The sequence below is a fragment of the Chiloscyllium plagiosum genome, unplaced genomic scaffold (genome assembly GCF_037043375.1).
Source record: "Chiloscyllium plagiosum isolate Xiang-an unplaced genomic scaffold, Cpla_swu_hap1 HiC_scaffold_44, whole genome shotgun sequence".
NCBI classification, from domain to species: domain Eukaryota; kingdom Metazoa; phylum Chordata; class Chondrichthyes; order Orectolobiformes; family Hemiscylliidae; genus Chiloscyllium; species Chiloscyllium plagiosum.
In genome coordinates this window covers 9,636,168-9,660,907 of record NW_028270182.1, presented here as the reverse complement: position 1 = coordinate 9,660,907, position 24,740 = coordinate 9,636,168, and the positions used below count along the sequence as shown (strand labels likewise).

The 24,740-nt window shown below is 48.5% G+C and overlaps 1 protein-coding gene across 3 annotated transcripts in view; it reads right to left on the bottom strand.

Moving 5' to 3' along the window:
- The window catches only part of LOC122544389 (arrestin red cell), a 131,046-nt gene that overhangs the window by 93,187 nt on the left and 13,119 nt on the right, over positions 1-24,740 (bottom strand). The window contains exon 1 of one of the 3 annotated variants that reach the window (XM_087983023.1): positions 5,375-5,607. The exons of the other annotated variants lie outside the window; for them this stretch is intronic. Coding sequence (XP_087839149.1) covers positions 5,375-5,439 — 65 coding nt within the window. The 5' untranslated portion in view covers positions 5,440-5,607. Of the gene's footprint in view, positions 1-5,374; positions 5,608-24,740 lie in introns of those variants that run through there. 3 annotated transcript variants of the gene reach the window in all.

Genomic DNA, 24,740 nt, shown 5'->3' with positions numbered 1-24,740 from the left:
TTTCACGACCCTACCAATTCCCAACTGCAAGACTCAGCCTCATATCTCCTACTAGGAAACGCTCATACCCCCACCAACGAAGAATTGTACGGAAACGGAGGAACAGGAAGAATGAGGATGCACAGGACGGGGCAAACACTCAGCTCATTGTGTTGTCGAGGTGTGGACCCCGAGAGGAAAGATTGTGCCTCTGGACTGAGGCACAGTCACAGCACATTTCCAAAGCAATAAAAACACAGAGAGGGAGCGCAGCCAGACAGGAATGATGCTGGATGAGAAACTGCCTTGGTTAGGATTACATCCGTTGGGAGTCCAGAAGAACGAGGTGGGCAGGGAGACGTCATAGACACCTATAAAGTTCTAAACAGGACGAGATGGGGTAAACACAGGAAGGATATTCCCGACGACAGGAACCGAGGGGGGGGTCACAGTCTAAGGAGAGACATGATAGGATAGAGAGGATGAGAAATGTCTTCACCCAGAGAGTGGGGAGCCTGGGGAATTCTCGGCCACAGAAAGTGGTTGAGGCCAGTCCTTTGTCTGTCCAACTGTTCTTCTCCTTCTTTGGCCTCTATTCCCACCTATCGTTTACTCCCTCCCCAACACTGCCCCCCTACTCGGCCTTCTGTAGATAAACAGATATTTTCCTGGCCACTGTCAGCTCTGAGGAAGAGTCACTTGATGTGAAATGTTAACACTGATAAGAGAGCTGCGTAGCCTTTCCAGGAACGTCTGTTTTTTGTGAGCATGTATGCAGAGGCCAGAATATTGACTGTTTTTGAGAATGAATGAGACATGGATCTTAAAGCTAAAAGGGGTGAAAGCAGGAATGGGGGACAGAGTTGGACGATCTGTGTGGAGTTTGCACATTCTCCCCGTGTCTGCGTAGGTTTCCTCCGGGTGCTCCAGTTTCCTCCCACAATCCAAAAGTGTGCAGGTTAGGTGAATTGGCCATGCTAAATTGTCCATAGTGTTAGGTGAAGGGGTAAATGTAGGGGAATGAGTCTGGGTGGGTTGCTCTTCAGAGGGTCGGTGTGGACTTGTTGGGCCGAACAGCCTGTTTCCACTCCGAGTAATCTAAAACCACAATCATATTGATCGCTGGCTCAGACGTGAAGGGCCGAACGGCCCCTTCCTGCTCCTATTTTCTAGGTTTCTACAAAAACACTGGGACATCACGTGCAGGCACAGTATCAGATAAGCTTAGACTTTTGTTTCAAATCAACAGGAGATGGCCACGTCTAATTTTCCAAGCCAGAGATAAGCCCTGGAAGCCTTGGGTGTTTTTTGTTGCGGCAAACATCATCACAGCAGGGACTCCGTGGTTCAATCAATAAAAATAAACCGCAAAATTTGGGGCGAGGGCAAGGGGGTGAGCTTAAAAACAGGAAAGGGGGATTTGGGCTGGAAGGGTTTGGGGGTGGGGGGGGGGGGGGGCGCGGTTGGGGGGAGGGGAGGGGAGGGGAGGAACGTCTGGCCATTGAGATGTTGGACGAAGGAGAGACATTGGAGGTGATAGGAGGTAGGTTTTGGGAGGGGGGGGGGGGAGTAAAGGGAGTTGGAGATAATAAAAAGATTACAAGCGTAAGCAAGATGATAGCCCAGTGGAGGTTCTCCAAAACCTGCGAGTCCAGATCAGTTATTTCAGATTAAGACAGGCACCAAACACACTACAAGACGGGACTAGCATTAGCAAGTTGCCTACACAGCTCAGGGTAGGGGGACTTGGTGGTATAACAGCAGGGACTGACACCTGGGAATAGCTTTGGATGAAAACAAAGGGAGCATCTATTGCATGGAAGTGGGAGGAGGGGGACAAGCCAACAGCCAAGATTCAAGAACTCCATACATTCTGTCTCGATTTCCCGCTGCCTCAAGAAGGCAGCCAATATAATCAAAGACCCCTCCCACCCCGGGTTGTACGTTCTTCACTCTGTTCCATCGGGCAGAAGGTACAGAAGTTTAAAAAGACGTACCAACAGATTCAAGGGCAGCTTCTTCCCTGCTGTGACCAGACTCATAAACAAGCCTCTTATATTAGAGTTGAACTTTCACCTTCTCTTGCAACTGTAACACTATATCCTGCCTTCTGTTCCATTACCCTGAAGTATTTATACAAGGCATAATCTGTCTGGTTAGCACGCAAAACAATACATTTCACTGCATCTCGTACATGTTTAAAATCACACAACACCAGGTTATAGTCCAACAGGTTTAATTGGAAGCACACTAGCTTTCGGAGCGACGCTCCTTCATCAGGTGATTGTGTACATGTGACAGTCATAGATCAAATTCGGTGTACCTCCCGAGAGGGTGGGACTTGATCTCGGACCTTCTGGCCCAGGGATAGGGACACTACCACTGGACCACACTAATACATGTACACAGATCTAAGCACGTTAACAAACTTCCGAGTACAGTTTCTTCCGTTTGGAAAAACAACCACCGTCTCGCCTTGTGTAAAGGGCAATTTGGACATGTGCATGCAAAACCAACGAGTGGCCTGAAGGGGGTACATACAGGGGGGTGTCAGTGCTACCCTTCACAAGAGAAGGGTGAGCCAGGGGTCATTGTTTTAAGGTCAAGGTTACCAATTTAAAAAAAAAGAGAGGCCAGTTTCTCTCTCTATCACTGGGAGAGAAAGTGCCATCCACAAGGCACAATTCAGGAGTGAGAGGGAATACCCCCCACTTGCTCCAGATGGGGGTAGCTCCAATAACATTCAAGAAGATCGATACCATCCACAAAGCAGCCCCCGCTTGATTGGCACCACATCCACTCCCTCTCCCACTGACGCTCAGCAGCAGCAACAGCACAGACTGTCCACAAGACGCGCAGCAGAAATTCACCAAAGATCCTCAGGCAGCACCTTCCAAAAGCACAACCACTTCCATCTAGAAGGACCACAGCAGCAGATACATGGGAACACCAGCCCCTGCAAGCTCCCCTCCGAGCCCCTCGCCACCCTGACTTGGAAATACATTTGCTGTTCCTTCAGTGTCGCTTGATCAGAATCCTGGAATTCCCTCTCTAAGGGTACAGTGTTGTGTCAACCTACAGTAGGTGAACTGCAGCAGTTCAAGTCGGCAGTTCACTCCCACCGGCAATAAATGCTGGGCCCAGCTAGCGATGCCCACATCCCACGAAATGAATTTTGTAAAATCTGGAACTCTGAAATGGCAATGGAAGCTGACTCTTTGAATTACTGTAGTTTTAAAAAAAAACACAGGTAGATGGAATCCTGTTAAACGAGGCAGCAAACGTTATTGGAGTAGGCGGGTGTGAGAGTTTGAAGTCGCAAAGTGATCAGCCACAATGATTCTGAATGGCAGGAGCAGGCTCAACGGGCCAAATGGCCTTATCATGCTCCTGGTTTATACATGAGGTACATTTAATGTCGCAGAAACAATTCCAAGTCACTTCATAGAGTTTTATCAAACACGAGCCACTATGGTGTTAGGGCTCATGGGCGGGATGGTGGTTCAGTGGGTTAGTGCTGCTGCCTCTCAGTGCCAGGGACTGGGGTTCGATTCCACCCTTGGGCGCCTGTGTGGAGTTTGCCTGTTCTCCCAGTGTCTGTGTGGGCTTCCTCCCACAGTCCATGCTAAATTACCCAGAGTGCTCAGGGATGTGTAGGTTAGGGTGAACGGGCCATGCTAAATTACCCAGAGTGCTCAGGGATGTCTACGTTAGGGTGAACAGGCCATGCTAAATTGCCCAGAGTGTTCAGGGATGTGCAATAGTCAGGAGTGAATACAGGGTAGGGAAATGGGTCTATGTGGGTTACCCTTCAGAGGGTCAGTGTGGACTGGTCGGGCTCGAAGGACCTGTTTCCACACTGTAGGGATTCTAATTCAGGCAAGCTTTTTCCAAGGAGACTATAACATATCAGACCATTCGGCCCATCACATCTACTCTGCCATTTGATCACAGCTGATGTGTTTCTCTAACCCCATTCTCCACTTTAATCCCCTCAATAATCAAAAAAAACCTCTCCCCGTCTCAAAGATGCTCATCATCTTGGCCTTCGCAGCCCTCTGTGGCAATGAGTTTCACAGATTTACCAGCTTCCGGCTGAAGGAAGTCCTCCCAGAGGTAATTCCAGAACTTGGGGCATTCCAGAAGACAGGATGTCAAGGATGGAAGCCAGGGGTGCCCTGGGAGGCTGAAATTGGAGGGACGTGGAGATCAAGACAGCATCCGTTGTGACAAAGGGTCGCACGGAGAAAGAGCAAGCATCTCTTTCAGACCCTCATATGCTTATCTCCAACTCACCTGAACTTCACAAAAAAAAGTCAGGCCAGACAATGGAAACATTGTCCATGGCACAGTGGCTCAGTGGTTAGCACTGCTGCCTCACAGCGCCAGGGACCCGGGTTCGATTCCTGCCTCGGGCAACTGTCTGTGTGGAGTTTGCACATTCTCCCCATGTCTGTGTGGGTTTCCTCCGGGTGCTTCGGTTTCCTCCCACAGTCCAAAGATGTGCAGATTCGGTGAATTGGCCATAGTGTACAGGGATGGGAAGGTTAGGTGCATTAGTCATGGGTAAATGCAGTGTGATAGGGTAGGGGAATGAGTCAGTGTGGACTTGTTGGGCCGAAGGGCCTGTTTCCACACTGAAGGGATTCGAAGAAACAGCAACACTACCTCCGTTACTTCAGGGGTGAGGCGGCTTAAGGGAGCGTGCAGAAAAACATTCCCTGGTAATAAGGACATGGAGAAGCTGGGTTCAAGAAAAGATACAATGGAGACTTTCAGCATAACTACCCAGCACCTGAGTAAAGCAGGAGAGAACTGTCCCAGTTGGTGGAAGGAAAAAAGAGATGGGGGATATTATTTGCAAGGGAAATGCTCCAAAATAAAAAAAAACAAAGATGAGGAAAAATTGTTGGTAATCTTTAAAAAAAAAGGGAAGAATAAAAACACACTCTGAAATGGGATCCAGAACAAGCTGCCCAAGGAGTAGAGACAGATACGCTTGTGGTTTCTAGAGGGGTGGGAGGTGGAGGGAGGAAGAAGAAAAGCAAAAAGGGGAACTAGAGAATTATCTGCAGGAGAGGAAATTTGTAGAGCTGCAGGAAAAGAAAGAAAGAGAGAGACAGAGACAGACTGGGAATGGGAGTGGGGCAAATTGGGTCGCTCCTACAGAAGGCTAGCAGCAGTACATTGGGCCGAATGCCCCCCTCCTGTGCTGTAAGCTTGCAAAGGATCCGCCTAAGATGAATTAAGTGTGTTAGCTCGGCCTCTGGTATTATAGGGCATGAAAAGTTTGACTGCTTGCTGGCTGGTATAAACTGAAGACCAGAGAGAGAGAGAGAGAGAGAGAGAGAGAGAGAGAGAGAGAGAGAAAAAACAAAAAGTAAAAACAACTTACTTCCTGTGTCGCGTTTGTGTGGCCCCTTTGGTTTGTGCAGGGTTGCTGCCCAGTGTTTCTGCCATGTTCCTCTCTGTCCTCTGCTACACTGCCAGCGTCGGGTGTTAAACCATCCAGCTAACAGGGTGGCTCACCCTCTCACTGTACCCCTCTCCAAAACACACCCTGTTCTCTGCTCAGAGCAGCAAGCGGGAGGTGAACGGGTCTGCCCGGGCGACAGGAAAACGCGCAAGATCTCAGTCGCAGATACAAGCGACATCCTCCTGGCCAATGCCGCGCCTGGTGCGTTACCTCACCCCTGCGCTCCCCGCAGTGGCCCTCTGCAGTTGGCAGCTATAACGTGCATTTGCATAGCACCGTCCAAGGCCCCCACAGAGCCAGTGATCAGTCAAAAGAGGTAAAATGCAGGCAGTCCCCAGCTTATGAATGCCCAGCTCACATACATCCCACCCAAGGGCATGTCCATGTTAAATTTAAAACACGTGAATGCTTACCGACGAAAGACTATTTTACACCGTACTGTGTTCCGACGTGTCAGCTTACACACAGACTCGAGAATGGGACATTCGTAACCAAGGGACTGCAGATGCTAGAAATCTGAAAACAGAACAGTGGAGAAACTCAGCAGAAACAGTTGCCAGTGGGGTGCAACTGAGTTCTCTAAGTGCTCTCCGCATCTGACAAGTGAGCTTGGTTTTATAAGGAGCTTCCTGAAAAAGGTGGAGTGGGCTTCTTACCACCAGCACCACGAGGACTGCAGTGAATTCAAGAAGGGATAAGCAGGAAATGGAGCCTAGAATCTGGTGTTATTCACTGTCAAACAGTGTTAGGTTTATTTGAAACTACAAGCGTTCAGAGCGCTGCTCTGTCATCAGGTGAAGTCTCCACCTGAAGGAGCAGCGCTCCAAAAGCTTGTGATTTCAAATAAGTCCGTTGGATTATAACACTGGTGTCATGCAATTTTGCCCACTCCAGTGCAACACCGACAGCTCCACATCAATCTGCATTAATTAGTACAACACTTCTTATCGGAAGGATGTTGTGAAACTCGAAAGGGTTCAGAAAAGATTCACAAGGATGCTGCCAGGGTTGGAGGATTTGAGCTACAAGGAGAGGCTGAACAGGCTGGAGCTGTTTTCTCTGGAGCACCAGGGGTGACCTTACAGAGGTTTACAAGATTATGAGGGGCATAGTGTAAATAGGCAAAGTTCTCTGGGGTCAGGGAGTCCAGAACTAGAGGACATACGTTTAGGGTGAGAGGGGCAAGATATAAAAGAGACCTACAGGGCAACCTTTTCACACAGAGGGTGGTACGTGTATAGAATGAGCTGCCATAGGAAGTGGAGGAGGCTGGTACAATTACAACATTTAAGAGGCATTTGGATGGGTATATGAATAGGAAGGGTTTGGAGGGATATGGGCTGGGTACTGGCAGATGGGACTAGATTAGGTTGGGATATCTGGTCGGCTTGGACGGGTTGGACCGAAGGGTCTGACATAAGAGGAGGGTGTAAAGATGTCAGACTCCATCATACCTCAGATCACTTGAAGCATGACACTGCCAGTCAGATGCTGTTCTGCTGCAATCCAACAGCTTAATGTTAGCCCAGACACTTTCATGCCTGACGAACGTAATGTCTGTACATCATACTTAGTTGCAATAAAACTCTGGATTCTTCAATGCCCAATATCCACCTGCAGTTTCTTATGTTAAGATGAACGTCAGATAAAACAGCCTCCTCATGGAAAATACACACCACATTCGGTGTTTCCCACTTCCCCAAATGCATCTATTTATTTTCAAAACTCACAGACTGTCAGTGAAGGTGTTGAAAGTCCACTGTATAAAGTACGGGGACAGATTCCTGCTTGCTAACCAATGATCCCTGTCAAAATGGGGTGAACACTCACTCTGACGCGGGTTGTGAAACCTCTGCAGTTGAAATAGTCCACAAGTTCCATCACGGTCGCTGAGAAACAACGGTCAATTCAGCCCACAGCGCATCGTAGTCTAACACACCTGAAGACAATAGCCTAGGTGGCAAGTCTTGCAATGCAGAAGGCAAGACAGCTGGTACAAAATAGGAACGAGAGTAGGCCGTTCAGTCCTTTGAGCCTAGCCCTGCCATTCCAATATGATCACAGCTGTTCATCCAACTCCGTGCACCGCCTCTACTTTCTCCCCGTACCCTTTGATCACCCTTAGCCCAGAGAGCTATACTCGACGCTGGAAAACATTCAACGTTTTTGCCCTCGACTGTTTTCTGTGGCAGAGTAGTCCACAGACTCCCTCGTCTCCAGGCGATGGAATTGCTCCTCCTCTCAAGCTAGACAGCAGAGTTCAAACCCCACCAGGGCATTGGAGATCAGGAGGGCGACAAGCTGAGCCCAGAGGAACGAAGAGGATGAGAGGGAGGGGAGATGAAGACAAAAGGGAGAATTTTCAAAAAGTAGTAGTAATGAACACATGACCCCATCAAGTCACAGATCAATTAGTTCAAATTGCAGGCAAGACGAGGCAATGGCCTAGTGGTATCATCCCTCAACTGTTAATCTAGAAACTTGATTAAGGTTCTAGGGACCCGGGTCTGAATCCTGCCATGGCAGATGGTGGAATTTGAATTCGACAAAACATACCTGGAACTATGGTCTAATGGTGACCATGAATCCATTACCTCTGGCAGACGCTGACCAGCCTCTGCACGAAAACAATTGCCCCTCTGGACCTTTTTGTATCTCTCCCCTCAAACCCATGCCCTGTAGTTTTAGACTCCCCTAACTGGGGGAGGGAAGCTGCTGGCTATCTAACCTTTTCTACGTCACTCGTGATTTTATTGACCTCTATAAAGGTCACCCCTCAGTCTCCTAAGCTCCAGGAGAAAGAGTCCCAGCGTATCCAACCTCTCCATTTAACATGGATCTTCCAGTCCAGGTACCAAATTTCCTGCACCCTTTCTAGTTTAATAATATCCTTTCTATTGTAGGGCACCCAGAAAGGCACGCAGTATTCCAAATGTGACCTCAGCCACACCTTGCACAGCTGCAACAAGACATCCCAACTCTGACACTCAGTGCTCTGACCGATAAAAGCCAAGTGCCGTCTTCATCTTTTGGACAAGTGGAACAGAAAAACCGCGATGGGTTCAATGCTAAACACCAGCATGTGTTGACCATCTGGACAGCTCCTGTGCTGTGCAGGGATCCCTGCCTCAGTCCAGCGTCAACTAAGGCTTCATAGAACACACTTGGCTCCTGCTTCAATGTTCTGGCTTATGGAGAACAGAATTTTTTTTTTAAAAACACACACACATTGGTGTCGAGCCGCAGCCAGAGACGTCACAGGTTACTAAGAGTCAATGCAACAAGTAAGCTTTGTTATTCTATTATTCTTTTAATAACCTCCCCCACCCACAAATAAAAATCAACATCTCTCTTCCCCTCTCTCCTCTCAGCACTGAGAACACAACCATTACAGCATGGTCTAACTTAGCCTGCACATAACATAGCTGTTATGGGTTTGGTGCCCACGGGACAACACATTGGCACAGTTACTTAAAGGGTGGTGGTAGTAGAGTCAGCAATTGACTTTCCGAGTGGGGACTGGACACACGGGCGGCATGGTGGCACAGTGGTTAGCACTGCTGCCTCACAGTGCCAGAGACCCGGGTTCAGTTCCCACCTCAGGGATTGACCTGTGCGGAGTTTGCACATTCTCCCCGTGTCTGTGTGCGTTTCCTCCAGGTGCTCAGGTTTCCTCCCACAGTCCAAAAATGTGCAGGTTAGGGCCTGTAGTGTTAGGTGTAGGGGAATGGGTCTGGGTGGGTGCGCTTCGGTGGGTCGGTGTGGACTTGTTGAGCCGCAGGGCCTGTTTTCACACTGTAAGTAATCTAAACAATCTAATCAAAACATAGGTGAAGGCAGGTCTTCGAGGAGCTTGTAGACTTGTACAACATGGAAACAGACCTTTGAGTCCAACTCATTCGGGGTATATGAATGGGAAGGGTTTCGAGGAATGTGGGCCAAGTGCTGGTAAGTGGGACTCGACTAGGTTGGGATACCTGGTTGGCATGGAGGAGTTGGATCGAAGGATCTGTTTCCACACGGTACAGCTCCATGACTCTCTATCCTAAATTAATCGAGTGCCATTTGCCAGCAGTTGCCCATATCTGGCTACTCAAAGGGTTGGAATCTCAGAACCTATTTGGTCTAACATGAGACTTGAACCACACAATGGTGCAGCACAGCAGGATGTCACTGTGGGCCTTGCAGGCTTTGTGATGGTACAGTCAGACCCTATGCCTCTCATGCGCACAGCTCCCACACACACCCTCCTGCTCCTCTAGGCAGACTGGCAATAATTAGCCAGAAGCCTCTGGCTCTCTTTTGATCAGAAATAATTGAAGGGAGCTCGCAGTGCAGTGATCATACCCTCAAAGGGACCTTATAACAAAATGAGGGTCCCTACTTTTGAAACAGGAGGCTTCACGTAACTATAAGCGGGTCCAAGTATTAACTCGTCAAGGTAAAGGCTAACAATTCTTCATCCATGGTTGGAGTTTACTTACTTGCAATAGAAGTTGTCCTGGTTAATTTGGACAGAAACCTATTCTGTACTTAATCAGCCTGGGGTGGTTTACGTAGGAAGAGGGAAGGGGAAAGAGAGGTAGGGGAGGGGGGTGCCGACAGCTGAGAAAGAGAAGGAAGAGGGCAAGAATGAATCACAGAATCTCTACAGTGTGTAACAGGCCATTTGGTCTATTCTGTCCACACCGACCCTCCGAAGAGCATCCCACACAGACCCAACCAATCCTTATAACCCTGCATTTCCCATAGCTAACCCACCCTAACCCGCTCATCCCTGGGCACGCTGGGACAATTCAGCATGGCCAATCCACCCTAACCTGCATATCTTTGGACTGTGGGAGGAAACCGGAGCACCCACAGGAAATCCACACAGACATGGGGAGAACTTGCTACCTCCACACAGCTGCCCGAGGCTGGAATTGAACCCCAGTCCCTGACACTGCGAGGCAGCAGTGCTAACCACTGAGACACTCTGCCTCCCCAAAACAAAAGGAGCTGAGTTGCTGTCAAACACCGTGAGCCAGACATAATATGAACAGACAATCTTCTGAACGAGTGTCAGTCAAGAGGCAGAGGAGAAAGGTGTGCGTGTGGGGTGGGGGAGCAGGAGGAGAGAGCAACAGAGAGAAGGAGAGCGAGAGAGTGGGGGGATAGGAGGAGAAAAAGAAGGGAGAGGGGTGAGAGTGTAGGGGGTGGGAGGTGAGAAAGAGAAGGGAGGGGAGAGGAGGCTGGGAGGAGGGAGTGGGATTAGGGGGGATGAAGGAAGGGAGAGGGGCGAGTGTAAGGGGTGGGAAGAGGGAGAGGGGAGAGGAAAGAGACAAGGGAGGGGGTGAGAGTGTGAGGGGTAGGAGGTGAAAGAGAAGGTGGGGGGGGTGTGGGGAAGGAATGGAGAGCTGCACAATTAACAGGTTGGGATTCAAGATGAACAGCCCTGAAAACGACAGCAGTGACACCAGCTACTTTGGCATCGTCTCTTCCCAATTCCACATGCATTGTAAATTTATTGTGACATCTCAGATTGCGACATATTCCAGTGCAGTTCCACTTTCTACAATGACCAACGCGGGAGGTTTCAGAATGTGCTTTCACAACATGTTACTAATCAAGAATATTACAGCATCAAAAGACACTTCATTGGGGGTGGGGGGGGGAGGTGGGGGGAGAAGGTTTGGGGAAGCGGTGATTAGGCACATGCTAGTATTTGGTCGGATACATGCAGAGATTTGCTGGGGCTCTGGAAACGGCCAAAATAGGGGAAGTGGTGAAACTGCAGATAGCTTTGGGGTGGGGCGGGGGGGGACACACAAATTTGACACAGAGACAGAGTCATCGGAAGACAGAATCGAACCCGGTTTCCTGGCGCTTTGAGGCAGCAGTGCTAAACACAGCCACTATGCCACCTTGGGTGGAGGTTTAGTGAGAGCATCCAGCCCAGAGTGGAACCCAGCACAGCCACTCCCCTATAAACAGCCACATTGGGTACTCCACACTGGGGTGTGCATCAGATGGGTTTGCAATGCAAATGAGCCCTTCCTTTCATCTGGGAAAGTGCAAAGAACCTCATACCACCAGGGGAACTGGCTGTTTGGCCCTCTGCTCCATGCTGGTGTTTTATGGCCTAACACAAAAGTATTCCCGTGAGGTTGAATCATGGAGAGATTACACAACAGAGGCCAGAGTCGGGAAGGAGCGTCCTAACTCAAAGTCTTCAAGATAGGAACAGGTACAGACAGGGTCAATAAAGGTAAACTATTTTTTAGCACTGCTGCCTCACAGCACCAGGGACCTGGGTTCAATTCCAGCCACAGGTGACTGTCTGTGTGGAGTTTGTGCATTTTTATTAAATTTACTTTTGTTAATAAATGTAAGAAAGCTGCTCTCTGTACAGTACCTCGCACAGAAAGCTCCTGTGTCGAGAGCTGGCATTGGTGCAGTACGGCATGGAGATTCCAGTGCCCAGAACGGAGTGGGTGAACAGATGCCTACCAGAATCATGTTCTTGCCAACATTGGGGAGCGCTCCCCAAAGTACAGTTCCCTAATTCTTCAGCCATGTTAAAGTCAAATCGCTCTGCCCAGAAAAGCGTGCTATCCCAGAACCACCCATACAAGGCAACAGAAGATCACAGTCACATGGCAATGTTAATGATTCTATAACACCTTGACAAGGTAGCAGACAATGACACATCCCACCCAGATCGTCCCAACAACTTCTATGCTCGCTTCGAGCAGAATTTTGGCGGAGAGGTAACACCTATTCCGAGAACTCCTGACGAACCTATCCCATCGGTCACTGCATCAGAGGTCAGATCAGTTTTCCTTTGTTTGAATCCAAGGAAAGTGATGGGACCAGACAGAGTACCAGGCCGTGCACTCAGAGCATGTGCAGGTCAACTGGCAGAGGTCTTCTCGGACATCTTCAACCTCTCCCTGCAGCAGGCCACTGTCCCTGCCTGTTTCAGGAAGGCCAACATCATCCCTGTGCCCAAGGCGGCTCATGCAGCATGTCTCAATGACTACCGCCCAGTGGCCCTAACTTTGATGGTCATGAAGTGCTTGGAAAGGCTGGTCATGGCATTAATCAACTCCAGCCTCCCTACTACTCTTGACCCACTCCAGTCTGCCTTTCGGACAAACAGACTCACATCAGATGTCTTATCACTTGCCCTTCACTCCTCCCTGGAACATCTTGACACCAAGAACAGCTATGTAAGAATCCTACTCATTGACAACAGTTCAGCTGTCAACACTATTATCCCCTTGAGACTGATGACTAAACTTAGTGATCTCGGACTAAGCCCCATTCTCTGCAACTGGATCCTCAGCTTCCTGACCCACAGGCCACAATCAGTGAAGACTGGGACGAAACAGACTTCAGACGGGAGGTGGAAGACCTGGAAAAATGGTGCACTGACAACAACCTAGCTCTCAATGCCGGCAAAACCAAGGAGCTTGTTATTGACTTTGGCGGGATGTTACTCATGCCCCCCTACACATTAACAGCACAGAGGTGGAACGAGTGGAGAGTGTCAAGCTATAACTCTCTTGACCTTGTATTTGGCTTGACATTTAGGTTGTTGTGAACACCTGACTTCCTTCCTATGTTTGACCCAACTGTCATGGGTGAGCAAATTATTCTGACCTTCCAGATCTGAAAACTCCACTGTGTTAACTATAAAGAACTAGCTGCTGACTTTTTTTGTTCCTTTTAATTTGCTCACCCATGACAGTTGGGTCAAACATAGGAAGGAAGTCAGGTGCTCACAACAACCTAAATGTCAAGCCAAATACAAGGTCAAGAGAGTTATATCCACTTCCCTTTTGAAAGCTACAAATCTACTTTCACCACTCTGAAGATCAGCTAACTTGCTGAGCAAGTGAAAAAGCAGCCTCCTTGCCCCTCCTCCTTCTCTAGCTGCTGCTGACCAGCAGAGTTCTCCTCAAGCAACGTCATCCTGTTGTGCCTGTCCTCTCAGCTTCTCCCACTAAAGCTCCCACTGCTGCTGCTTGATGGGGTGTACCGAATCCCATACTTTAGCAGGGTGAGAACTGAGATGAGGAGGCACTTCTTCCGCCAGAGGGTGGTGACTCTGTGGAACTCATTGCCGCAGAGGGCTGTGGAGGGCAAATCGTTGAGTGTCTCTGAGACAGAGATAGATAGGCTCTTGATCAGCAAGGGGGAAATCGAGGGTTCTAGGGAAAATGGGGGTTGAGAAACTTATCAGCCATGAGCTAATGACGGAGTTCTAGCAGCACGGTGGCTCATAGCACCAGGAACCAGGGTTCAATTCCAGCCTCGGGCAACTATCTGTGTGGAATTTGCACAGTCTTCCTGTGTCTGTGTGGGTTTCCTCCGGGTGCTCCAGTTTCCTTCCACAATCCAAAGTTATGTAGGTTAGGGTGGATTGGTCATGCTAAATTGCCCCATAGTGTTCAGGGATGTATAGGACAGATGCATCAGTCAGGGGTAAATGTAGAGTGATAGTGTAAAGGAGTGGGCCTGGGTGGGCTACTCTTCGGAGGGTCGGTGTGGGATTGTTGGGCCAAAGGGCCTGCTCCCACACTGTAGGGATTCTATGAAATTCTGCTCCTACATGTCAATAGGTGCAGGAGTGAGGAGACTGCAGTTAAAGACAGTCGTCTGGGGACAGGATAACTTCAGTGATCTGATCAGAATGGGGCTATTCATCATGGAGATGGAAGACGGGACAGAGATGAAATTCGAAAGAGGGACAGAGTTGGTATGATCAGGGCAGTGGGGTGGATGAGGACAGGAGGGATACAGTTGACCCATGCGATTAGAGGGCACCAATTTAACATCACTGGCAATAGAAGATTTAACAGCATGGCCTGAGGAGATCCTTGCCCACACAGCCAGTCGCTAGATACACAGAACACAGAAAAGGCCCTTCGGCCCATCAAGACTACACTGTCAGGACCACTCATCCCAATTTCATGCACTTGTCCCATACCCTTGAATGTTATATTTGAAGTGCCCATCCAAATATATTTTTTGAAATGTTTCTAGCCTCCACCACCTTCCCAGGCAGTGCATTCCAGATTCCCAACACCCACAGTGAAAACATTTGTTCCCCATTTCTTCCCAAAACCCCTGCTCTTTATCCTTAAAATTATACCCCTCATCACTGATCGCTTGACCAAGTGGAACAGCTGCTCTCCATCTACCCTGTTCCCATCCCCCCTCATAACCTTACACACCTCAAATCATAGAATCCCTACAGTGTGGAAACTGACCCTTCGGCCCAACAAGTCCACCCAGACTCATTCCCGTACCCTACATTTACCCCTGACTAATGTACATTAACCTATGTATCCCTGGGACAATTTAGCATGGCCAATTCACCTTAACTTGCCCATCTTTGGACTGTGGGAGGAAACCGGAGCACCCAGAGGAAACCCACACAGACACAGGAAGAATTTGCAAACTCCACTTAGACAGTCGCCAGAGGCTGGGATTGAACCAGTGCCCTGCTGCCGTGAAGCCGCAACACTAACCAATGAGCCACCGTGCCACCCCAATGCTCCCCCCCGCTCTGTTTTTTACTATCCTAAAAACAAAACATCCCAAGTCTATCTAGTCTCTCCTTGTAGCTTAATGTCTCCAACCCAGGCAACATCCTGGTGAACCTCCTCTGCACCCCTTCCTGCAGACCAGAACCTCCCATCTTTATGGGTGTCAGGATCCTCAGGTTAGGTGTACCACCAGTCATTGTTTCTGTTTCTGGTGAAGAGCAACCCCCACCACCCCCTGGGCCAATGGTGACTTGACCTTTTCTACAGTGAAAAACATCCCAGACTCATGTAAGTCAAACCCTCCATCCCTGGTAAATCTCTTCTGAACCTCCTCCAGTTTAATAATATCCTTCCTATAACAGTGCGACCAGAATTGGACACAGTGCTGCAGAAGAGGCCTCACCAGCATCCTGTATAACCTCAACATGACATCCCAACTCCTGTACTCAAGAGATGTGAGCAATGAAGGCAAGCTGGTGGAATTTAATAGCCTAATGGGCAACCATTGTTGTTAAAACCTCATCTGGTTCTCAAATGCCTTTTGGAGAAGGAAAATGTTCCTCATCTGGCCTGGCCTATACGTGACTCCAGACTCTCAGCCAATGGCGTTCACTTTGACCTGCCCACTCAGTTCAGTTCAAAGGGGCAATTACAAACGAGCAACAAAAGCTGCGCTTGCCAACAATGCCCCATCCACTAATTTTTTTTTTAAAAAAGAAAAGACAGGGAAAACACTCATTATACAAAGACCAGTTCAGGGCAGTGTTGCCTCTCCTGAACTAGTTTGACTTGTTTTGTATCTGCTTGTGTGTTTGAGTGTAAACAATGTTGTAAAAGATAAAGCATCTTCAGATTTCACTCTCAGTTACATCAGAAGCGGCAGCTCAGGTATACATCACTACAAACTACTTGAAATTCAATACACTTATCAAGACTTGACAAGTTATTAATATCAAGTGCTGGCAAATGGGACTAGATTAATTTCAGGTAGCATGGATGAGTTGGACTGAAGGGTCTGTTTCTGTGCCGCACATTTGACTCGAAACGATCAAATGGACCAGCAACGTTACTAATTCCTAAATGCCCCCTGAAGATGGTGGTTAGCTGCCTTCTTGAACCGCTGCAGTCTACGTGCTGAAGGGAGACCCGCACCGTGCCGCTGGGGATGGAGTTCCAGGATTCTGACCCCAGTGACACTCAGGAAGCAGACAATATATTTCCAAGTCGGGATGGTGAAGGAGTCGGAAGGGAACTTGTGGGAGGTGATGTTCCCCTGTATCTGCTGCCCTTCTCCTTCCAAATGGAAGTGGCCAGGGGTTTGGAAGGTGTTGCCTTGTAGATGGTACATACTGCTGCAACTGAGCATCAGTGGTGAAGGGAGTGGACATTTGCGGATGTGGTGCCAATCAAGCGGGAGTGCTTTTTCCTGATGTCGAGCTTTTTGAGTGTTGTTGGAGCTGTCCTCACCCAGGTAGGTGGGGAGCATTCCCTCACACTCCGGACTTGTGCCTGGTCAAAGCTGGACAGGCTTTTGGGGGGGGGGCGGAGTCAGGTGGTGAGTTAAAAACTCATTTTTCACCATCCTTAATTGGCAATATATTGCCATTCTCCACTGGGTCAGAATCCTGGAACACTCTTCCCTAACACAGTGCTGTGTGGGTGTCCCTACACCACGAGGGACTCCAGTGGTTCAATAAAGGCAGTTCACCACCTCCTCCAGGGCAATTAAGGTTGAGACATCAATGCTGTCGCAGCCGACGTCCCGTGGGTGAAGAAACAAACAGGAAATTAGATGGACACTTGATAGAACTCACTGAGGTGTAAGGCTTAGAATAGTAATGGTGCTGGGGGAGGGTCTGGAACAGACCCTACACAAAACCACCTCTCCCAAGCACCCCCAGATCCCCAATCAAGGTGGACCACCAGACTTCCCCTTTTGTGATCACGGGAATTCGTGAGGCAGCTGTACTAGGGGACCATGTGGCGGGCATTGCGATTGCTGGAAGATGAGGGAACTGGTGTGTGATGCTGTTTCCCGACTGGGGACAGGGACAGGGTTGGAGGGAAGACAGCAGACAGATTTGAGCCTGTTTACTTTGGTCTCCCGCCCAGTGTGAGGGCAGATGGAGGCAGCACGTTACAGCTCACTCGGTGGTTCCCAGTTGCTTCGGACAACACGCGTTATCAAGATGGTACAGTTTCCGATCACCTTGCCATCACTTGTCTGCCCAGCAACAGCCTCTCACTGGAAAGGCAGGGGAGGTCAAACCCCTTTAATTCATGCTATAGTTTGGGAGGAAGAGAAGTGGGTTGGAGGGCTAGTGGAGAGAACTATCAATGTCTTTCCAGCACCCTCCACCTTAATGCATAGGTGCTGCCCCACTCCTTATTTTGAAATGTTAGTGTGCTCACTCTCTCTCCATGGATGCTGCCTGGCCTGCTGTGATCTCCAGCAGTTGTTTTCAGTACAGATTCCAGAATCTGCAATAATTAGCTCCTACCCGTTTAATTCACGTCACAGACACATCCCCCCCCCAACCCATCAAATCCTGGAAGGGATCCCATAGCCGAAGCTTCTAGATCAGAGCAGGAGACCGCCCAAACTGTACCGTGGAAAAGACAGATTGTCAAGGATGGCTCAGTGGTTAGCACTGCTGCCTCCCAGTGCCAGGGACCTGGGTTCGATCCCACCCTTGGACGACTGTCTGCATGGAGTTTGCAAGTTCTCCCCGTGTCTGCGTGGGATTCCTTCGGGTGCTCCGGTTTCCTCCCACAATCCAAAGATTGCAGGTTCAAGTAAATTGAGCCATAGTGTCCAGGGATGTGCAGGTTAGGGTGGTTTAGCCATGGGAAATGCAGGGTTAGGGTGGGATGCTCGTCAGAGGGTTGGTGCAGACTCAACAGATCAAGTGGCCTCGAAATCTACACTGTAGAGATTCTAAACTCTAAGTCAGAGTGCAGTGTTTTAACTTGGGGAAAAAAAGCTCCCATATCTCAAACAGAAAATCATTCTAACTTCCAAGCTCATTCAAAAAAAAACAAGAATGATAGTTTGACTATTTTTAAATTTTCTTTGTCTAACAGAGCACTCAGTCCAAGTAATAGGCTTATCATGCCCACGGCTGCCCTCTTAAATTCGTCCCACAACCCCTCACTCTGCAGGTTCACTTCCTCCAACTCTATTCCCCTTGCAAACTTCCAACTGAATCTGCTCAAACTGCCCCATCAGGCAGCGTTTTCCATATCACAGTAAGTCACTTCTTAAAATAAAGAGATATTCTCATCTTTCACCAGCACTTTTGTGAACTACGTCAAGGCAGCTCCGTACCCCAGAGACTCTGACAAATGCTTTGGGGACAGGGGTCCAAATCCCAAACCCAGCTGGCAAAATTTCAAATCGAGGAAATTAATTTGGAATAAGTCTTTTTGTGTCCTAGCAACTGATTAATTGAACCAATTTTCTTGAGTAGTTCACATCAGGCAGCGTACAGACTACATGCAGTCAGCCTGTGCTTGCAAAACCTCACCCCCCACCCAAGAACATCATCTGTTCGCTGTGTTTCTGTAAATATTCAGCGTCTGCTGTATAATCCAATGTGCGTTAGCCGTTCCACCAAACCACACCGTCCTGATGAGGCTCCCACCTCCTCCTCTGATGCTGCCGACCCTGCTGTGTTTTTCCAGCTCCACACTTTATCCACTCTGACTCTCCAGCTCTCACTATCTCCTAGTGACACCATACATCAATTTCGGGCGATCAAGCTCACAAAATGACTCATGGGGGTCACAGATCTGTTCAAGCAGGGAAACAGACCCTTCGACCCAACTCGTCCGGGCCGACCAGATATCTGAACCTAATCTAGTCCCGTTTGCCATATATCCCTCCAAACCCTTCTATTCATATACCCATCCTGATGCCTTTTAAATGTTGTCATTGTACCAGCCGCACTTTCTCTTTTGGCTGCACCTCTCATATATGCACCACCGTCTGAGAAAAGGCTGCCCCTCAGGTCCTTTTTATATCTTTCCCCTCTCACCCAAAACCTATGCCCTCTAGTTCTGGACTCCCACACCGCTGGGAAAAGATCTTGTCTACTTACCCTATCCACGCCCCCTCCTCATTTTATAAACCTCTACAAGATCAACACTCAGCCTCCGACTCTCCAGGGAAAACAGCCCCAGCCCGTTCAGCCTCTCCTTGCTTCCAGCTGACTTAACAAGGTCACTAGGAGTGGAGGCACAAGGTCACTAGGAGATGGATTCTCAGCAAACAACTAATACCCCCAAAGCTTTTGCACCCTCTTATAGTTATTCAGGAATGTGGAAAGCCAATTGTTCCCTCTTGCATTCACTATGGCCATACTTCAACCAATCAGCGCGACTTGCTAGCCAATGACACCCAAACCCCACTGTAGTACAAATCGTTGTGACGTTTTCAAATATGGTAAGAGACAAAAAAAAATGCAGCAGATGCTGGAATCTAAAACGTAGACAGGCAGGAGACTGGAAGAACACAGCAAGCCAGGCAGCATCAGGACATGGAGAATTGGTTAGGTCAGTTTTGGATTAGTGTATGCAATTCTGGACTCTTTCCTATCAGAAGGATATTGTGAAACTTGTAAGGGTTCAGAAAAGATTTACAAGGATGTTGCCTGGGTTGGAGGGTTTGAGCTACAAGGAGAGGTTGAACAGTCTGGGGCTGTTTTCCCTGGAGCGTTGGAGGCTGAGGGGTGACTTATAGGAGGTTTACAAAATTATGAGGAGCATGGATAGGGTAAATAGACAAGGTATTTTCCCTGGGGTGGGGAAGTTCAGAACTAGAGAGGGGAAAGATTTAAAAGGAACAACTTTTTTTCCCACACAGAGGGTGGTTTGTGTATGGAGTGAGCTGCCAGAGAAAGTGGCGGCTGGTACAATTACAGCATTTAAAAGGCATGTGGATGGGTATATGAATAGGAAGAGTTTAGAGGGATATGGGCCAGGTGATGGCAAATGGGACTAGATTAATTTAAGACATCTGGTCAGCATGGACAGGTTGGACTGAAGGGTCTGTTTCCATGCTGTACTTCTCTCTGATTCTAAGTTGATGTTTCGGGCGCAACCCTTCTTCGGGACATCAACATCCCCACCTGCTGATGCTGCCTGGCTTGCTGTGTTCTCCCAGATTTCCGCCTGTCAATCATGGTTTCAAATGTGGCATTCTTGCATTGATCCTGATGAGCACGAGATGAAAACAAATCAGCAATGGGCCCGACTTTCAGGTCATAACTGAGTACAAGTCTGCAGTTAGTCAGGTTGGATTGAGGCAAGGACCCATCATGTTGGTGTAGGCCTGGGGTCACGTATCTATCCAAACCAGGTAAGGACAACAGGTATTTATAGATTTATTCAGGTGTAGAAAAGGCCCTTTGGCCCATCAAGTCAGCACTGACATAACAACCACTGAAAGTGCTCTAATCCCAATTCCCTGCACTTGTCTCATACCCTTTAATGTTATGATAGTTGAAGTGCTCTTCCAAAATTTATTTTAAAAAAAAAAGGTTCCCAGCCTCCACCACCTTTCCAGGGAGTTCATTCCAGATTCCCACTGAGTGACAGCGTTTTTTTTCACAAATTCCCTTCTGTCCCTCATCCTGAAACTATGCTCCCCCCTCATGAAGAGCCCTTCAACAGCTGCTTTCTATCCACCCTGGTCACACCCCTCATCGTCATGGATATGAATTTAACAAATAAACCTACGTAGCTCCATGGTGTGGGGGCAAAGCAGTTTTGCTTAAACAACAGCACTTTTTAAAAAATAGAACAAAATGGAATTGAAATTCTCAGATGTCCTGCGTAAGATTTAAACACATGATTAATGGTGTAACAGTTCAAATCACCATATTGCTGATCCAGTGACATAAGCACCAGCCTTCCAATAACCTCTCCAACTCTTTCCAAGATTCAGACACTCTAAGTACCTCTTTGTAAACACAACGTTTGATTCAGTATCCAAACCTTTATTTGGTGTCAACTTTTTCTTTGACAAAGCTCCCACGAAGCAACTTCAAATGATTTAAGAACTACTTACATTTGACCACCGGACATTTCAAAGCATTTTCAGCCACCAAAGTGCTGCCGCTACTGAAATGCAGGAAATGTCACCACTAATTACACGTGGCTGCTAACTGTTTTTTTGCATCAACAAGTTAACTCAGTGAGGCAGCTACCAGATGACCTGTTATGGTGAGGCAGGGTGAGGGGTTAATATTTAATCAGGATACCATGGAAGAGCTCCCTCATGCCCATCTCCTATATTGTAGAATCCCTATGGTGTGGAAGCAGACCAATCAGCCCATCAAATTCACACTGACCCTTCCATACCCTATCTTTGTAAACCTGCATTTCCCATGGCTAAGCCACTGCACATCCTTGGACATTGCAAGGACAATTTAGCATGGCCAATCCACCCAAACCTGCACATCTTTGGACTGTGTGAGGTAACTGGAGGACCCAAAGGAAACCCGTGTAGACATGGGGAGAATGTGCAAACTCCACACTGACGGTCGCTCGAGGGTGGAATCAAACCTGGGTCCCTGGCACTGTGAGGCAGCAGTGCTAACTGTATTGCAATTATTACACACAGGAACTTATGTTCAGAAGAGGGAGGAAATGGGGCCCTCACCTGTCTCATCTGACAGATGGCACCTTTGTCTTGGGTGTGCTCCCTCAGGCACGGTGAAGCAGCAATTTATGTGACAAGGTTCTGAACTTGTAGAGACAGTGGCACAGACACACATGCACCCCCATTCCCTTCCTCTGAAACACACACCCCTCCCACACCAAAACACCCTCTCCCTCAAGAGGCACTCAAACCCAGCACTCCCTTTCATTGAGAAAAAAACACACACACACACACGATTTGGGGCATTGTGGCTCAGTGGTTAGCACTGCTGCCTCACACGCCCAAGACCTGGGGTGATTCCACCAGCGGGTAACTGTCTGTGAGGAGTTTGCACATTCTCGCCCAGGTCTGGGTGGGTTTCTCCCGGGTGCTCTAGTTTCCCCGCTTAGTCCAATGACGTGCAGGTTGGGGTGGATTGAACATGCTAAATTGCTCATAGTATTCAGGGATGTGCAGGCTAGGTGAATTAGCCAGGGGAAATGCAGGGATGGGAGTTAATCTGTGTGGGATGCTCTTCAGGGTGTCAGTGTAAAAAGGATGGGCTGAATAGCCTGCTTCCACACTGCAGAGATTCTATGATTCTTTTATGAGAGACAAATTCTCCTGCCAGACACAGACAAACACCAAAGTTAAAGGGCAATATACATCCCAGGAAATATGTCCATGAACCCCTCAAGCAACAGAACCCACTCGAATTGCATAAACCATCATTTCTTGGTTTGGAAGCTCGAACAGACGGTTAGAAATGCGTTTAGATCCTACCACAAGGCATCTTAGCTGCAGTAAGGTAAAAACAATGACTGCAGATGCTGGAAACCAGATTCTGGATCAGTGGTGCTGGAAGAGCACAGCAATTCAGGCAGCATCCGAGGACAGGCAAAATCGACGTTTCGGGCAAAAGCCCTTCATCAGGATGATGAAGGGCTTTTGTCCGAAACGTCGATTTTGCCTGTCCTCGGATGCTGCCTGAATTGCTGTGCTCTTCCAGCACCACTGATCCAGAATCTTAGCTGCAGTAACCTACTTCACACTGTCCTTGTCACTACACACAATGGAACATGACAGATCAACCTGAAGGGATTCAGCATTGTACTCAGCTTTACAGTCAATGTTCAGATACACGTCAAAATGGAAGCAGGGCTGACTGGACCTCCCCTAGGCACATCTGGTACTGCAAATGTGTCCTGGGGATGGACAACTGCTCCTCCAGCACAGGGCTGATCAGAAACAAAATCAGTACAAGCTCAAAAGCATCAGGAGACCATTAACAACGACCATCAAATAAGCATTCATCAAGCACCTTCAATGTAACAACATGCCCCAATGCGTTTTCACAAGGACCTCCTCCAACAACATTTAACGCGGGTGCTCACTGGATATTAGCAGAAATATTATTGAAACATACAACTCTGACAGCAATGATACTTATGGCAGTGTCCCTACCTCTGGGCTAGGACCATGCCCCAGCTGCTCTAAAGGAGCGTCTGAACAGGAAAATATCCTTCAGATTCTTAGGTGACTGGATGGGGAGATGTGGAGAGGTTGATTCCCCTTGCAGGACAGCCTGGGACCAAAGGGCACCAACTCAGAAAGAGGGGTCACCAATCGAAGACAGCGGGGAGGAGGAATTTCTTCTGTGAAAGGGGAAGAGAATCTGTGGAATTCTTTATCACGGAGGGCTGTTGAGGCTGGGTCATTAAGTATATTTGAGGCTGAGATTGATTTTAAATCAGGATGTTGAATCGAATGAAGAGAGTGGTGTACAGGATTATCAGATCAGCCACAATCTCATTGATTAGGTTAGATTCCCAACAGTAGGGAAACAGGCTCTTCGGCCCAACAAGCCTGCACTGACCCTCCAAAGAGTAACCCACCCAGATCCATTCCCCTACATTTATCCCTGACTTTTGCACCGAATACTATGGGCAATTTAGCATGGCCAATTCATCTGGCCTGCACATCTTTGGATTGTGGGAGGAAACCAGAGCACCCAGAGGAAACCCTCGCAGACATGGGGAGTGTGTGCAAACTCTACACAGACAGACAGTTGCCCGAGGGTGGAATCTAATCCGGATCCCTGGTGCCGTAGGGCAGCAGTGCTAACCGCTGAGCCACCACGCTGCCCGTAGCCACTGTACCACCCGTGAATGACAGAGCAAACTCGATGGGCTGAATGGCCTACGTCTTACGGACACATCAGGAGTTCTCAGTCCATTGACCAGATACTGGGACAGAGGTCAAGCAGAAAAAGGAAGGTAGCAAGGTGGAGAGGTTTAGGGAGACAACTGCAGAGTCCTAGGCCCTAGTCAACCACCAAATGCAGGGCACTTAAGATCATGGGTGATTGGGGAGTGAGAATTGAGTGGCAGAGAGATCCCAAGCAGAGGGTAGGGCTGGTGGAGATTGAGGAGTCGGTTAGGGAACTAGCCCTGGAATTTTTTTTGTTTGGAAACAAGGCCGAGATGGAGGTTTGAAAACCAAATCGGTTCACCGGCAGACAATGCAAATCAGTCAGCACAAGAGTGATAAAGTTGCAAATTAGAATACTTCCTCCAAACTGGGATGGGGGGGGGGGGGGGAGGGCAGTGGATTGCCAAAGTCCAACAGCAACAATTAGCCAAAAGAGAACGATACTGACGATATATTTCACACACATGGATGCTCTTAAAACCAGCAGCATTCAATAGACAGAACATCCTTATCAAAACAGCCTCATTCCACAAACAGCCACGTGGAAGGAGGTCAAACTATCAAACGCAGGTACACCTTAAGGAGACACAAATGCAAAGGAGCCCAAAGTTCTGTTCACAGAAGCCGAATGTCACATGTTCAACCCCACACCTTGGATTTGTCAGGCAGACTCCAGGAGCTCTGGAGAAAGGAAGGCACTGGGTAAAACAAGCCACCTGCCCATCAGGCATCATTGGGAGAACTGGACCACCAACAGCATTTATATATAAATGAAATGAGGGGGCAGCAGGCATGCCTAACAGCACCAAAGCGCAGAACAAGGGAAGCGGTGAGGGGGAACAGATGGTGGTGCAATAGTAAATTAAAAAATAGCAGAACATCAGTATACACCAAG